Source organism: Oncorhynchus mykiss, chromosome 11, assembly GCF_057628025.1.
Source record: "Oncorhynchus mykiss isolate SJ-2025 chromosome 11, ASM5762802v1, whole genome shotgun sequence".
Classification (NCBI taxonomy): domain Eukaryota; kingdom Metazoa; phylum Chordata; class Actinopteri; order Salmoniformes; family Salmonidae; genus Oncorhynchus; species Oncorhynchus mykiss.
The window spans coordinates 31,393,895-31,408,215 of NC_143032.1; the positions used below are offsets into that span (position 1 = coordinate 31,393,895).

Here is a 14,321-nt window from a genome sequence, read left to right on the forward strand (position 1 = left end):
CGTGGCACCAAGTACAAAGTTCTCCCTATATAATGTTGCCTTTGATGGATTTAAGATGCTCTCTCTGAGTGTTTCATGTTCACATTGTGTGTGTGTGTGTGTGTGTGTACAGTGCATGTCATCCTCTTGTGTCTTGGCCTTTGAAGAGCATCCAGTATGGTACACCTAGTCATGCTGCTGCCACTTGAGCCCGCCCAATACCGCCCAACCCCTTAATGCTCAGGCCTGGTCTTAGGATTCGTCCCAAATCGTGACCGGCTAGCTACATAGTGCACTACTTTTGATCAGACGCATATGAGCCCTGGTCAAAAGTAGTGCACTATGTAGGGAATACAGTGCCTTTTGGGACACAGTCTCAGCCTTGATGTCTGAAGACTGGAAGGCCAAGTGAGTGGAAGGAGGGCTGTAACATGTCTTTTCACTAGCCATGACACAGAGCCCTCACTTATTCATCAACCCTCCGGTCACCAAGCAAGCAGCAAAGGACTCAGAAGCCAAAAGGACAAGGCCAGGTCCATGTACTCCCACAGGACAATTAAACATCTCTTACTGGCCTTTGGAAAGAGACGATGCTAAACGCCAATAGTTCAAGGTTTAAAGACGTCAAGGAGAGATGAGAGGTCATGTAGCCTACGTACAAAAACATGCAAACAACAATTTTTAAAACCTCAAGGAGAGAGCATTGTCCACAAAGGGATACCACAGATTTACATATACAGAGCATTCGGGAAGTATTCAGGCCTCTTTTCCACATTTTGTTAAGCCATATAGCCTAATTCTAAAATGGATTAAATACAAATCCTCATAAATCTACACACAATACCCCATAATGACAAAGAAAAAAAAAAGAAAAAAAAGAAATTTTAAAGCTTTGCTATGAAACTCGAAATTGAGCTCAGGTGCATGGTGTTTCCATTGATCATCCTTGAAATGTTTCTAAAACTAGATTGGAGACCACCTGTGGTAAATTTAATTGATTGAACATTAAAAAAGGCACACACCTGTCAATATAAGGTCCCAGAGTGAACAGTGCAGCGCAAAAACCAAGCCATGATGTCAAAATAATTATCCTTAGAGCTCCGAGACAGGATTGTGTCGAGGGCCAGATCTGGGGAAGGGTACCAAAACATGACTGCAGCATTGAAGGTCCCCAAGAACACAGTGGCCGCCATCATTCTTAAATGGAAGACGTTTGGAACCACCAAGACTCTACCTAGAGCTGGCTGCCCGATCAAACTGAGCAATCGGAGGAGAAGGGCCTTGGTCAAAAAAGCAACAATAGACCTGACAGTAACTCTGACAGAACTCCAGAGTTCCTCTGTAGAGATGGGATAAATTTCCAGAAGGACAACAATCTCTGTAGCACTCCACCAATCAGACCTTTATGGTACAGTGGCCAGACGGAAGCCACTCCTCAGTAAAAGGCACATGACAGCCGCTTGGAGTTTGCCAAAAGGCACCTAAAGACTCTCAGACCATGAGAAACAAGATTCTCTGGTCTGATGAAACTCTTTGGCCTGAATGCCAAGCATCACGTCTGGTGGAAGTCTGCCATCATCCTTATGGTGAAGCGTGTTGGGAGCATCATGCTGCGGGGAAGTTTTTCAGCAGCAGGGACTGGGAGACTAGTCAGGATCAAGGTAAAAATGAACGAAAGTAGAGAGAGATCCTTGATGAAAACCTAATCCAGACCGCTCAGGACCTCAGACTGGGGCAAAGGTTCACCATCCAACAGGACAACGACCCAAAGCACACAGCCAAGACACTGCAGGAGTGGCTTTGGGACAAGTCTCTGAATGTCCTTGAGTGGCCCAGCCTGAGCCCAGACTTGAACCCAATCGAACATCTCTGGAGAGACCTGAAAATATCTGTGCAGCAACGCTCCCCATTCAACCTGACAGAGCTTGAGAGGATCTGCAGAGAAGAATGGGAGAAACCTCCCAAATACAGGTGGGCCAAACTTGTAGTGTCATACCAAAGAAGACTCAAGGCTTTAATCACAGCCAAAGGTGCTTCAACAAAGTACTGAGTAAAGGGTCTGAATAATTATGTAAATGTAACATTTGACATAATTTCTAAAAACCTATATTTGCTTTGTCATTATGGGGTATTGTGTGTAGATTTGTCGTTTTAAAAAACAAACATTTTAGAATAAGGCTGTAATGTAACAAAATGTGGAAAAAGTGAAGGATGAACTGTATAATCCATTAATTAAAGGACAAATATGCCTTGTTCGTACAATAAATGCAAAATGACAATGGTTTGTGTTTAAAAATCTCAGACAGAGAAAGGAGAGAAGGAGAGTCCTCGGACATACATGCAGTACACACAAAATGGCAATTGATCCGTTTTTAAGAGAGAAGTCAGAAGAGAGACCTTGTAAATACAGTACACATGAAATGACAATGATTGTGGTCCTCTGTAGCTCAGTAGGCAGAGCATGGCACTTACAATGCCAGGATAGTGGGTTCGATCCCTGGGACCACCCATACGTAAAATGCATAACTAAGTCGCTTTTGTTAAAGTGTCTGCTAAATGGCATATATTATATACAGTTACGGTCAAATATATTGTCACCTTTGCACTTTTCTTAAATACTTCCCAATTTTTCTAAAATAAGTTACAATTGAAACAAACTTTGGGTCTCCACACCACGTTAAGGGATTGCAGCACACCTTTAATTTTTTGTAAACTTCAGTTTACAATTTTCATTTAGAAAATAAAGGTTATGGGTCTTCCAGCAGGACAATGACCCCAAACACACATCAATAAGCACCAAGGAATGGTTCAAGAAGTAACGCTGGACTATTCTCAATTATCGATCAAAGAGTCCAGATCTGAACCACATCTACCTATGCCGAGATCTGAAAACAGTTTGCTGCTGAAGAGTGGGCCAATCGCCCAGTAGAAAGGTGCAGCAAGCTCATTAAAACTACAAGAAGCATTTGTCCGCAGTTATCTTGGCCAGAGGCTGTTCAACCAAGTACTAGCTCCGGGGTGCCAATAATTTTGTCCCTGTCATTTGTCTTTATTAAAACACACAGAACAATTGTTAACCTAAGTTTATAGAAAATTGTTCTGCCATATTGAAAATCAAATAAAGTGTGGAGATCAAACGTTTTTTTTCTTCTTCAATTTCTACTTATTTTAGAAGAAAAAAGGGAATTATTTAAGAAAAGTACAAGGGTGCCAATATATTTGGTGACAAATGTATATTCAAAAGGGCTGTGAACTGTATACGTACATTCCAGCAGGTCAGCAAGGGTCTTGGTCCGGAGGGCCACTGGCCGTTTAGTTTTGTCGTTAGTGATCGCAAACTCCTGCATGCCCAGCTCCTCTGCAACTTTGGCTTGGGTACGGTTGTTGACCAAGGAGCTACGCAACAGCTGTGGAACACACACACATGTTGAAATCAAATTTAGCTCAAACACAGACATATCCAAGTCCCAGATGCACTTTTGCACATATTCCACCCCCCAAAACAACAACAACATATGGACTAACACATCACAGATGCTTTACAGTGCAGGATATTCAATGTTTCACTCACATAAATATTACTTTGTGACTCAAAGCTATCCAGATGAAGATATGCCAAAACAAGACAAGTGCATTTCCTGCTCTAAAAGAGACAGCTGAAAACATGATAAATATAATTATAGCAGAGGGGAAAAGAAAGTACAGAAGTAGAGATGAGTTGAGAAAAAGGCTGTGTGACGTCTTGGCTAACTCAGTCTCAACGACACACAGTCACATATAAAAAGCTACACATGTTGAATGAGCACTAATCTACTTGTAATCCATTTGAGTCGGAGTCTGTTTCTACTCTTGGTCAGGCCGGGACCATCACATCCTCAGTAGAGCTTGGCGTCACTTAGCTATGCTTCACTGCAGAGCTTTTATCCCATTGATGTCACATCTACTCTCTTCCACTAACAAATATCTAACTGGAGATCTGATTTTACTTAGCAGCTTTTAGTTAAGACGTCTCTATGACAAATTGGTTCCAGAACTAACACTGTATGTTCTTTCTTTCTGACTGCAGAGAACGGAAGAAAAAGGAACCAAAAAATAAAGAGTGGCTTTTTCTTGGGGGGGGGGCATTCAATATTGATTGAAAATATGGAAAATTCATGAATGGAATGTTCCGGAGGTTACCTTTATATAAGAGGCACACAGAAACACCCCTAACACCACACACACACTGTTACAGCACCATCAATATGGAGAAAGTCCATCTCTCTCCATCTGTACTCTACTGCCATCACAGGGGAGAGAGAGCTTCCTATCAACAAAGGGCCAGCTATTAAAGACAAAGCCACTTTTCCATACAACAAATGGCTACCCAACTCTCTTGTGCTCTCTCTTTCTCTCCCCCTGACACACTTTTTTCAGCACACAAAGACATGGGAAGAAAGAGCGAGGGACACAAAGAGGAGGGAGAGTTAAAGAGAGGTGCACTAGTAAGTGCAGTGGGGGAGTAAAGGATGCAGTGAATAACAGAGAAAACAAAGATACGTACACACTGCTGCTTATAGATGTTCATAGTAAAGGGACGAACCGACGGGGAGACAAAGATGGAGGGAGAGCGATGGAAAGCACAGAGAGAGAAAGAGGAGTGCAAGATGAGGAGGAAGAAAAGATGGAGAGACATTAGGGGTTTGCTTGGAAGTCCTTACCGTTAAGTGTCCTTCGTGGTGGTCGGGGAAATGGATGAAGAGGTACTCTGTAGCCACCAGCTGCATGATGGAGTCTCCAAGGAACTCCATCCTCTGGTTGTGGCCCCTGGAAGACAGGGGGAGAAGGGGTAGGGGTGAGGGAGGGAGGAGAGAGCGGTAGAGAGAAGTGGAGGCCGGGAGAGATGGGTAAAGGAGGGGTGAGGGAGAGGAAAGACGGGTTTATTCAGGTACACAGCATTTTGGCTTCAACTCAAAATGCGGTTTCAACTTTCAGTCAAACCCATGGGGTTTGTTAAAGCTGCAATATGTAACTTTTTGGGTGACCTAGACAAAATTCACATAGAAATGTGAGTTACAGATCTGTCAATCTCATTGAAAGCAAGTCTAAGAAGTGATAGATCTGTTCTATGTGCACCGGTTCTATGCTTCCCGTTTTTAAGTTAGTTTTTGCATCTTTTAATTTCGGTTTTGTACACCAGCGTCAAACAACATAAAATACAACATTTTGGGCTATGGAATATATATTTCACAGTGGTTTAGACGATACAATGATTCTCAACACTTGTTTTCTCACATCCACTGAAATTAGGTGAACTATTAGAATTTTAGCAACTAGGAAATGGCAGAGGGATTCTGCATAGCGCATCTTTAAGAGTTGCGTGCTGAATGAGATGTTCTAAACCACTCATGTGCGCGCACGCACAAAGTCTATACGGTTACTGTTAAATAGAATTGCAAGCTTGGATTGGATAAATGATACCGCTGCACGTAGGTGAGTTTCAATTGATTGTGTTGCATTAACTAGGACAAACAGACACGCACAGCACGTGTGCAAACACAGGCGTGCACAAAAACACCCTTTCCAACATTAAACCCCCACCCCTACTGATATCTATGGATGTGTTTGATCATCTTCAGTGAGTGACCGAGCATCATACTTTCTATGCAGTAGTACCATGCTGGACAGGGGGGTGCACTTTACTGTAACTGCAGTGTGGTAGGAGATGGAGGAGAGGCGCTGCGCAGCAATGCTCTTTAATTAAACAGAATTATAGATCAGTGTTGCAGATGTAGGTTGATGTTGTGCCAAGGAGCCAGGGCGGGTAGCACAGACCACAGTGAGAAGAGTGGATCCAAGGGGGAGATTTACATAGATATGGTTGCATCCCAAATGGCACCTTATTCCCTATTTAGTGCACTACTTTTGACCAGGGCCCATATGGCACTAGTTAAAAAGAGTGCACTGAATAGGGCATTATTTGGGAAGCAGCCAGAGATGTGAGGATCAGCAGGTGAGAGCAGGAGAGTACAGTTAGAGATGAGGGGAGAGAAGGAAGGGGGGAGCATCACATCAAAGGTCAGAGATTATTGTCCCCTTTCTGTGGCGTCGGCTGGCGCGTTTTATGTTATGCGGCATATCTGAACTGGGAAATTCTTCTGGAATGTGCTTCATTAGGCTGGTGAGAGCAAGAGCGCGAGAGAGAGAGAGAGCGAGAAAGCGCGAAACGAGTGCTGCAGCATACTGTACCTCAAGATGTGTGTGTTAGATGTGAGTGAGCATGTGTTTGTGTGAGAGAAAGAAAAAGAGCGAGAGAGAAAACGAGAGAGAAAAAAAGCGAGAAGGCGTGTGAGAGAGGGTCGGGGAAGAAGAAAAGCATTTCAGTGTGAAAGGCACAAAGAGCCGTCCCTTATTCCCACCAACAGGAGGCACAATGCAGCGGTAGTAGTGGGTAGGTTAAGGGAGGGGAAAGCAAGGGGGAAATTAAAGTAAAGTGTGAATCCCAGGTCTTTATTCCGCCCTGACTTTCAACTAAAACACCTTTAACAGCTTCAGGAGCACCACGTTTCAGGGACGACTGTTCCATTTTGTAGCGCCTGTGGGAATGTATGACTGTGTGCAAGTGGCTTTTCTGCGACTTGGGAGTTCTATCTTTTAGGGGAATAGTGTTCCCCACAGCAGGGGTCCTGATCCGACCGGGGAGGCTACACAGTACATTCGGAAAATATTTAAAAATACAACCCTTCCCTTTTTCCACATTTTGTTACGTTACAGCCCTATTCTAAAATAGATTAAATAAATGTTTTTCCTCATCAATCTACACACAATACCCCCTAATGACAAAGCGTAAACTGACAGACATTTTTGAAATGTATTAAAATACATTTAATTATGTATTCAGACCCTTTGCTATGAGACTGGAAATTGAGCTCAGGTGCATCCTGCTCCCATTGATCATCCTTGAGTTGTTTATACAACTTGATTGGAGTCCACCTGTGGTAAATTAAATTGATTGGACAAGAGTTGGAAAGGCACACACTTGTCTATGTAAGGTCCCACAGTGGACAATCCATGTCAGAGCAAAATTGTCCGTAGAGGTTCGAGACAGGATTGTGTTGAGGCACAGATCTGGGGAAGGGTACCAAAAAATGTCTGCAACATTGACGGTCCCCAAGAACACAGTGGCCTCCATTATCCTTAAATGGAATAAATTTGGAACCACCAAGACTCTTCCTAGAGCTGGCTGCCCAGCCAAACTGAGCAATCGGGGGAGAAGGATCCTTGTCAGGGAGGTGACCGAGAACCCAATGATCACTCTGACAGAGCTCTAGAGTTCCTCTGTGGAGATGGGAGAACCCTTCCAGAAGCACAACAATCTCTGGACCAATGCACCAATAGAGTGGCCAGACAGAACCCACTCCTCAGTAAAAAAGGCAAATGACAGCCCGCTTGGCCCCTAAAGACTCTCAGACCATGAGAACCAAGATTTTCTGGTCTGATGAAACCAAGATTAAACACTTTGGCCTGAATGCCAAGCGTTACGTCTGGAGGAAACCTGGCACCATCCCTAAGGTGAAGCATGGAGGTGGCAGCATCAGGCTGTGGGGATAATTTTCCAGCAGCAGAAACTGGGAGACAAGTCAGGATCGAGAGAAAGATGAATGGAGCAAAGTAGAGAGAGATCTTTGATGAAAACCTGCTCCAGAGCGCTTAGGACCTCAGACTGGGGCGAAGGTTCACCTTCCAACAGGAACAACCCAAAGCACACAGCCAAGACAATGCAGGAGTGGTTTTGGGACAAGTCTCTGAATGTCCTTGAGTGGCCCAGCCAGAGCCCGGACGTGAACCCAATCGAACATCCCTGGAGATACCTGAAAATAGCTGTGCAGCAACGATCCCTATCCAACCTGACAGAGCTTGAGAGGATCTGGAGGGAAGAATGGGAGAAACTCCCCAAACACAGGTGTGCCAAGCTTGTAGCGTCATACCCAAGAGGACTCGAGGCTGCAATCGCTGCCCAAGGTGCTTCAACAAAGTACTGAGTAAAGGGTCTGAATACTTATGTAAATGTGGTATTTCTGTTTTTTTTATTTGCCCCAAAAATTTGAAATCCGTATTTGCTTTGTCATTATGGGGTATTGTGTGTAGATTGCCGGGAAATTTTTTTTCCATCAATTTTAGAATAAGGCTGTAATGTAACAACATGTGGAAAAATTCAAGGGGTGTGAATTTCTTTCCAAATGCACTGTATATAACCTGAGCGGAGCGAAGCGGGAGGAGAGTAGTGGTGCGGCCTCTCGTGGTTTGGGATCATTGATCCTGGCAGCCATTGAGTGACCTAATCATTAGGGGCCTATGAGAAAAAGGGTTGCTTCCCAAATGGCACCCGAATCCCCTTTATATTGCACTACTTTCAGGTAAAAGGTATGACACTACATATGGAATAGTGTCCCATTTGGGAGGCAGCCGAGGGGATTTAGTGGGTAGAGACTGAGCTGGTCTCCGGTCTCTGGGATCTCTAAAAGGGATGAACTCACAGCTCCACGTCCTCCAAGAGGTCAGCCTCTATCCATCTACTTCCACCACCATGACGTTACTGTGTCGGTGTGTGTGTGCGCGTGCCCGTCTCCTCTATTAACTGTACTTTCCTATTGTACAACCTTCATTCCAGTTTCCAGTGTAATGAGATCAGTTTTAAGGTTGCCCTACATCAGAGGTGTCAGACTCACATTGCTACCGACCTCTTGTTCTCAATGAACACAATTCACACTATCTGAAGCTAGATTTGATTAAATTTCAAACTCAGTTCTATCAGCATCACATTTTAATCAATGATGAAGAATTGTGGGCGGTCTAATTATTTTATCATGAAAGGCTGGAAATGTTATATTATCTCCCCTCAGAGAGTCAAATCAGACGCACTGACAGCATTACAACGCTGCAGAATTTAGATGAGCTGGAGTCGGATGTTGGATCGGATATTGAGCTCGAAATCGACGTTGCTGATGAAGAGTCATCTGTTTCTGATGTTCACTGAGCCTCCGCCTCCGATGCCTGAGCCTCACCGCAGAAAACCAGAACTGAGCCAACATACGTTGATCCCAACTGCCACGGTGAGACAGAATTCTGGAATGAATGGCACGATTTGGGTAGAAAAGACTGACGAGAGCGCAACAAGGGGGACTTCACAAAGAGAGCAGGCCTTACACCTCAAGTAAAGAGACATTTCCAGAGCACTGGACATATCTCTTTGTTTATGTGCTGTCATTACTCTCCTGGGGGTGGGTCAAAGGCCTCAAATGAGCTTGGTATATAGCTTACAACCGGTTGGTCCGGTTTGGACACGTTAACACTCGGTAGTAAATTAGGCAGGAGGGGAATCTCTCCCTTTTCTATTTTTGTGATGATAGGATTGTGATTTTAGTTCTCTAACGAGATCATAGCAGCCGCTATGAACAAGGCAGTTAACCCAATGTGCCTAGGCCGTCATTGTAAATAAGAATTTGTTCTTAACTGACTTGCCTAGTTAAATAAAGATTAAATTAAACATTGAAAATATACTTTGCCTCGTAACTAGACACGCCGGAGGGAGCTCAAACATCCCTTTTGACTCGAGGGTATAAAAGATTGAGTTAAAAATTAACATACCGTAAGAGTTAAACCACCAGCTGTGGCTAGGTCTTCAAGGGGTCGGAAACTTTCCAGAATCTTTCCTGGAATTTTACATGGGAAGTTAAGCCAGGTAATTTGGGGAATTATGGTTAAATTCATCAAAACAGTTAGCTTATAACAGTGAACCTTTTTTTGTGGGATTATAGACATTTGTGGGATTATAGGCAATTCTAGGTTTTGTGGCATATTTTGGTTAAACTATCCCCAATTCAATGGAATTGCAACCCTCTGCATGAACAGTGCATTCGTCCATCACATGTGCAGTGCACTCTTCCATCACATGTGCAGTGTATTCTTCCATCAAATGTACAGTGCATTCTTCCATCACATGTACAGCTGATTCTCAAGATCTTGATAATTTGAAAATAAATTCATTAAAAATCCTACAATGTGATTTTCAGGATTTTTTCCCCTCATTTCGTCTGTCATATTTAAAGTGTACCTATGATAAAAATTACAGGCCTCTCTCATCTTTTTAAGTGGGAGAACTTGCACAATTGGTGGCTGACTAAATACTTTTTTGCCCCAATGATATTCTTGAGTTTACTTCGGGAGATGGTAACTCGTTAACCTCTCTGGGATATGTGGGACGCCATCCCATCTGGCCAAAATCCAGTGAAAATGCAGAGCCCCAAATTCAAATAAAGTACTATAAAAACTTGACTTTCATGAAATCACACATACAATACACCAAACTAAAGCTACACTTGTTGTGAATCCAGCCAACGTGTCAGATTTCAAAAAGGCTTTACGGTGAAAGCAAACGATGCTATTATCTGAGGACATCACCCCAGCAAATATTCACAGACAATCATATTTCAACACTCCAGGCGCGACACAAAACGCAGAAATAAAGATATAATTCATGCCTTACCTTAGACAAGCTTTTCTGTTGGCACAATTCCATCGATATATATCCAAAATGTCCATTTATTTGGAGTGTTTGATCCAGAAAAACACTGGTTCCAACTCGCACAACATGACTACAACATTTCTAAGTTACCTGTAAGCTTTGTCCAAACATTTCAAACTACTGTCCTAATACAACTTTAGGTATTTTTTAAATGTAAATAATCAATCAAATTTAAGACGGCATTAACTGTGTTCAATACCGGAGGAAAACAAAGTGGAGCGTGCTTTTCAGGTCCGCGCCTCTAACAAAGAGTACACTTCTCTCTAGCCTCGTTCTGAACAGTGATACTTCTTCATTTCTCAAAGGAAAAACCTTAATCAATTTCTAAAGACGGTTGACATCCAGTGGAAGCGATAGGAACTGCAAGAAAGTCCCTTAGAAATCTGGATTCCCAATGAAAGCCCATTGCCCGCCAAATAAGTTATGTAATACTCACAGATATGATTCAAACGGTTTTAGAAACGTCAGAGTGTTTTCTATCCAAATCTACTAATAATATGCATATCTTAGCTTCTGGGCCTGAGTAGCATGCAGTTTAGTTTGGACACGCTTTTCATCCGGACGTGAAAATACTGCCACCTATCCCAGAGAACTTCTCCCGTGGTGCCCCAAATTTCTAATGAGTTAATTGTTACATGATTACTTTCATCTAGTAACAATTAAACATAGTAGGTAAATAGAAGTCATCACATTAATGAGAGTCACGTCACGATAGTGTCACGCAGATGTTGCAGCACATGAGAGATTGTACTGTCGCTCATGCGCACAGAAAGGTTAACAGTACGTGGGATACAGTATCTTGTCATGGCTATATTTCCACAAATATTTCTTAATGCAATTCATAATTTACAATTGTTTATGCACTATTTATCAAGCGTTGGTGCTTATGTTTGCACACCTTGTGGGTTGACATGCATCTGACGCGTTTGCAAAAGGAGACTTCCAGCAACGGTCTCAACATTCTCTAGCGGGTACTTTTAGGCTGAAAGGCCCAGAGGTTCTAGTGTTAAGGACACCGGAGTACTTACATTGGGCTTGACTAATGTGCAATCTATTTAAGCAATAAGGCACAAGGGGGTGTGGTATATGGCCAATATACCATAGCTAAGGGCTGTTCTTACGCAAAATGCAACATGGCGTGCCTGGATAGAGCCATAAGCTGTGGTTTATTAGCCATATACCACAAACCCCCGAGGTGCCTTATTGCTATTATAAACTGGTTACCAACGTAATTAGAGCAATACAAATAAATGTTTTGTCATGCATGCTGTCAGCGAATCAGCATTCAGGGCTTGAACCACCCAGTTTATAATAATAAATTGAGAATTGGGGCGGCAGGGTAGCCTAGTGGTTAGAGCATTGGATTAGTAACCGGAAGGTTGCAAGTTCAAACGCCCGAGCTGACAAGGTACAAATCTGTCAGAACGACAGGCAGTTAACCCACTGTTCCTAGGCCTTCATTGAAAATAAGAATTTGATCATAACCGACTTGCCTAGTTAAATAAAGGTACAATTAATAATGGGTTAGCAATGCAGGCGTCTTTCTCTACCTTGAGGAGGACAACATTCAAAAGTAACCTTAACAGCTCAACTTCCAGCCCTCTAATCGACTTCACTGACCGTGAGTGGATCTGACATTAAAGTGATGGATTAAAACACACACGCCATGCACACACGCTTAAACGTCCTAGTTGGTAATTTGGTTTAGCTGTCCAGCTCACTATTGTGTTGCTAACATTTCACTATTGTGAATGTATCGTTTAAGCCTTGTGCACATCTCCTAAAAGCCTACATGACTCGTGCAATTACGTTCCTTACATGTCATTTTTAACAGCATTTTTAACACAATGAATTAACAATGCTACAGTACAGTTGGTGAAAATCTAATAAAGACAGCTTGCTGTCGAAACGTTGATGAATAAAGTATTGCATCAGTGTGCAGCTTTGATTTTGCTTTTAAAATAATGCTACAGTCTAACACCAAAGGTAACAATGTTAATCTCGAGACAAGTATGATTCATACAGACTTACTCAATAACACATAGTTTACACTCGAGTAAAAACACCCATTCTTCACACTATTTTTCTACAGTAAGTTGCAAGCAATGAAAGCCTTCTATAAAAGGTGAGAAGCAGGCAGAGAAACACAGTGGTTGTTCACTCAATTGAAATCCTTAATGTCAGAAACTTTATAAAATCAATGATTTCCCCATTATTTTAGACATGAAGTTTGATTTGATATATAAGCCTTTTGAGACAATTATATTGATGTTGGCATCTGAAATGAACTCTGGGGTCAAATCAAGTCAAAGAACATCTCAAACATTCGTAAAAAAAAAAAAATGTGTATCCATAACACATGAAGTGTCAATTAAAGTAAATAAAAACCTGTAGCAATAAACTAAGAAAGAGAGAGAACGAGGGAGAGAAGGATAGAGGGAACGAAAGAGAGAAACAAAGAGAGAAATTAACAGAGGGAGAGAGGGAAAGACCATTCGCACGAGAGAGAATGAATAAGAACCAAAGCCTCGGGCCAGCTAGTAAATATAATCAACATTTAAAAACTAAATTTCCCATGGGGGAGCGGGGCTGTGACCTCACTAGCGGAGTCAGGCAATGGCTGGAGAGGGGTTTTAGTGTCCCCTGGGAGGACTACACAGGCTGTAAAAGACCCAGGATTAGGCAGTGGGACAACTACGAGTTGCACAGTCCATCAATCACTACGGTACTGGGACGGAGGATAGACCGGGGAGCCACGCACGCACGCAAGCACACACGCACCCCTCCCATACTCACAGTGTGAGGTGGTTGAAGCCCACGGTCCTCAGTGTGAAAGCTCTGGCCAGCAGGCGACAGTGTGTGAACATAACACCGATGGTGTCCTCAAAGTCTGTCAGCTTCTGAAGCACCGGAGACGTCTCGATCAGCTGCCTGTCCGTCTGCGGCTCCTGCACCTGGTAAAACACAACACAGCATTTACAGCTCAACACCGCATGAAAAGAGCGGCACCTCCGTGGAATTCAGCTGTGGTTTAGATTAGAGCAGGGATAGACAAGTCTGGATCTGAAGGGCAGGTAGAAGACTAGAGGTGAGCAAACTTTCTGGCTTGAGGGCCACATCGGGATTTCAGAATTCAACGGAGGGCCGCTCAGATTTGATTTTACTGATTCCTTTGCGGGCCAGGAATAGGGCAGTTATTTGAAAATATAAGTCCATCATATTTTCTATACTCTTTCTATCTAGTCAGATGTTTTCCTAACCCCCCTCCCCCCCATGGATGCTAGTTCAGTGCAATATGGTTTTAACAGAGAAAGAACACTGCATAATAATGATGACCTCCCTTATTAGGGGAAGGGATATGCTAGAACGCATGTGTGAAATCAGGAGAGGGCTGTGTGTATAGATGCATTCATCAGCCTCTAGCAGAGAGCAGTATCTGCAGTTGAAGTCAGAAGTTTACATACACCTTAGCCAAATACATTTAAACTCCGTTTTTCACAATTCCTGACATTTAATCCTAGTAAAAATTCCCTGTCTTAGGTCAGTTACGATCAACACTTAATTTTAAGAATGTGAAATGTCAGAATAATAGTAGAGAGAATGATTTATTTCAGCTTTTACATTCCCAGTGGGTCAGAAGTTTACATACATTCAATTAGTATTTGGTAGCTTTGCCTTTAAATGGTTTAACTTGGGTCAAATGTTTTGGGTAGCCTTCCACAAGCTTCCCACAATAAGTGGGGTGAATTTTGGCCCATTCCTCCTGACAGAGCTGGTG

The 14,321-nt window shown here is 42.8% G+C and overlaps 1 protein-coding gene and 1 long non-coding RNA gene across 8 annotated transcripts in view; one reads left to right on the top strand and one right to left on the bottom strand.

The window, feature by feature from the left end:
• Positions 1 to 14,321, top strand: part of LOC149979544 (uncharacterized) — a 1,100,972-nt gene that overhangs the window by 761,713 nt on the left and 324,938 nt on the right. The window lies entirely within an intron of this gene.
• The window catches only part of drosha (drosha ribonuclease III), a 148,952-nt gene that overhangs the window by 40,039 nt on the left and 94,592 nt on the right, over positions 1 to 14,321 (bottom strand). For all 7 annotated transcript variants that reach the window (XM_036935297.2, XM_090189107.1, XM_036935298.2 and 4 more), the window contains exons 25-27: positions 13,340 to 13,497; positions 4,680 to 4,785; positions 3,245 to 3,386 (exon numbers count right to left, since the gene is read on the bottom strand). In XM_036935297.2, the coding sequence (XP_036791192.2) occupies positions 3,245 to 3,386; positions 4,680 to 4,785; positions 13,340 to 13,497 (406 nt within the window). The remainder of the gene's footprint in view (positions 1 to 3,244; positions 3,387 to 4,679; positions 4,786 to 13,339; positions 13,498 to 14,321) is intronic.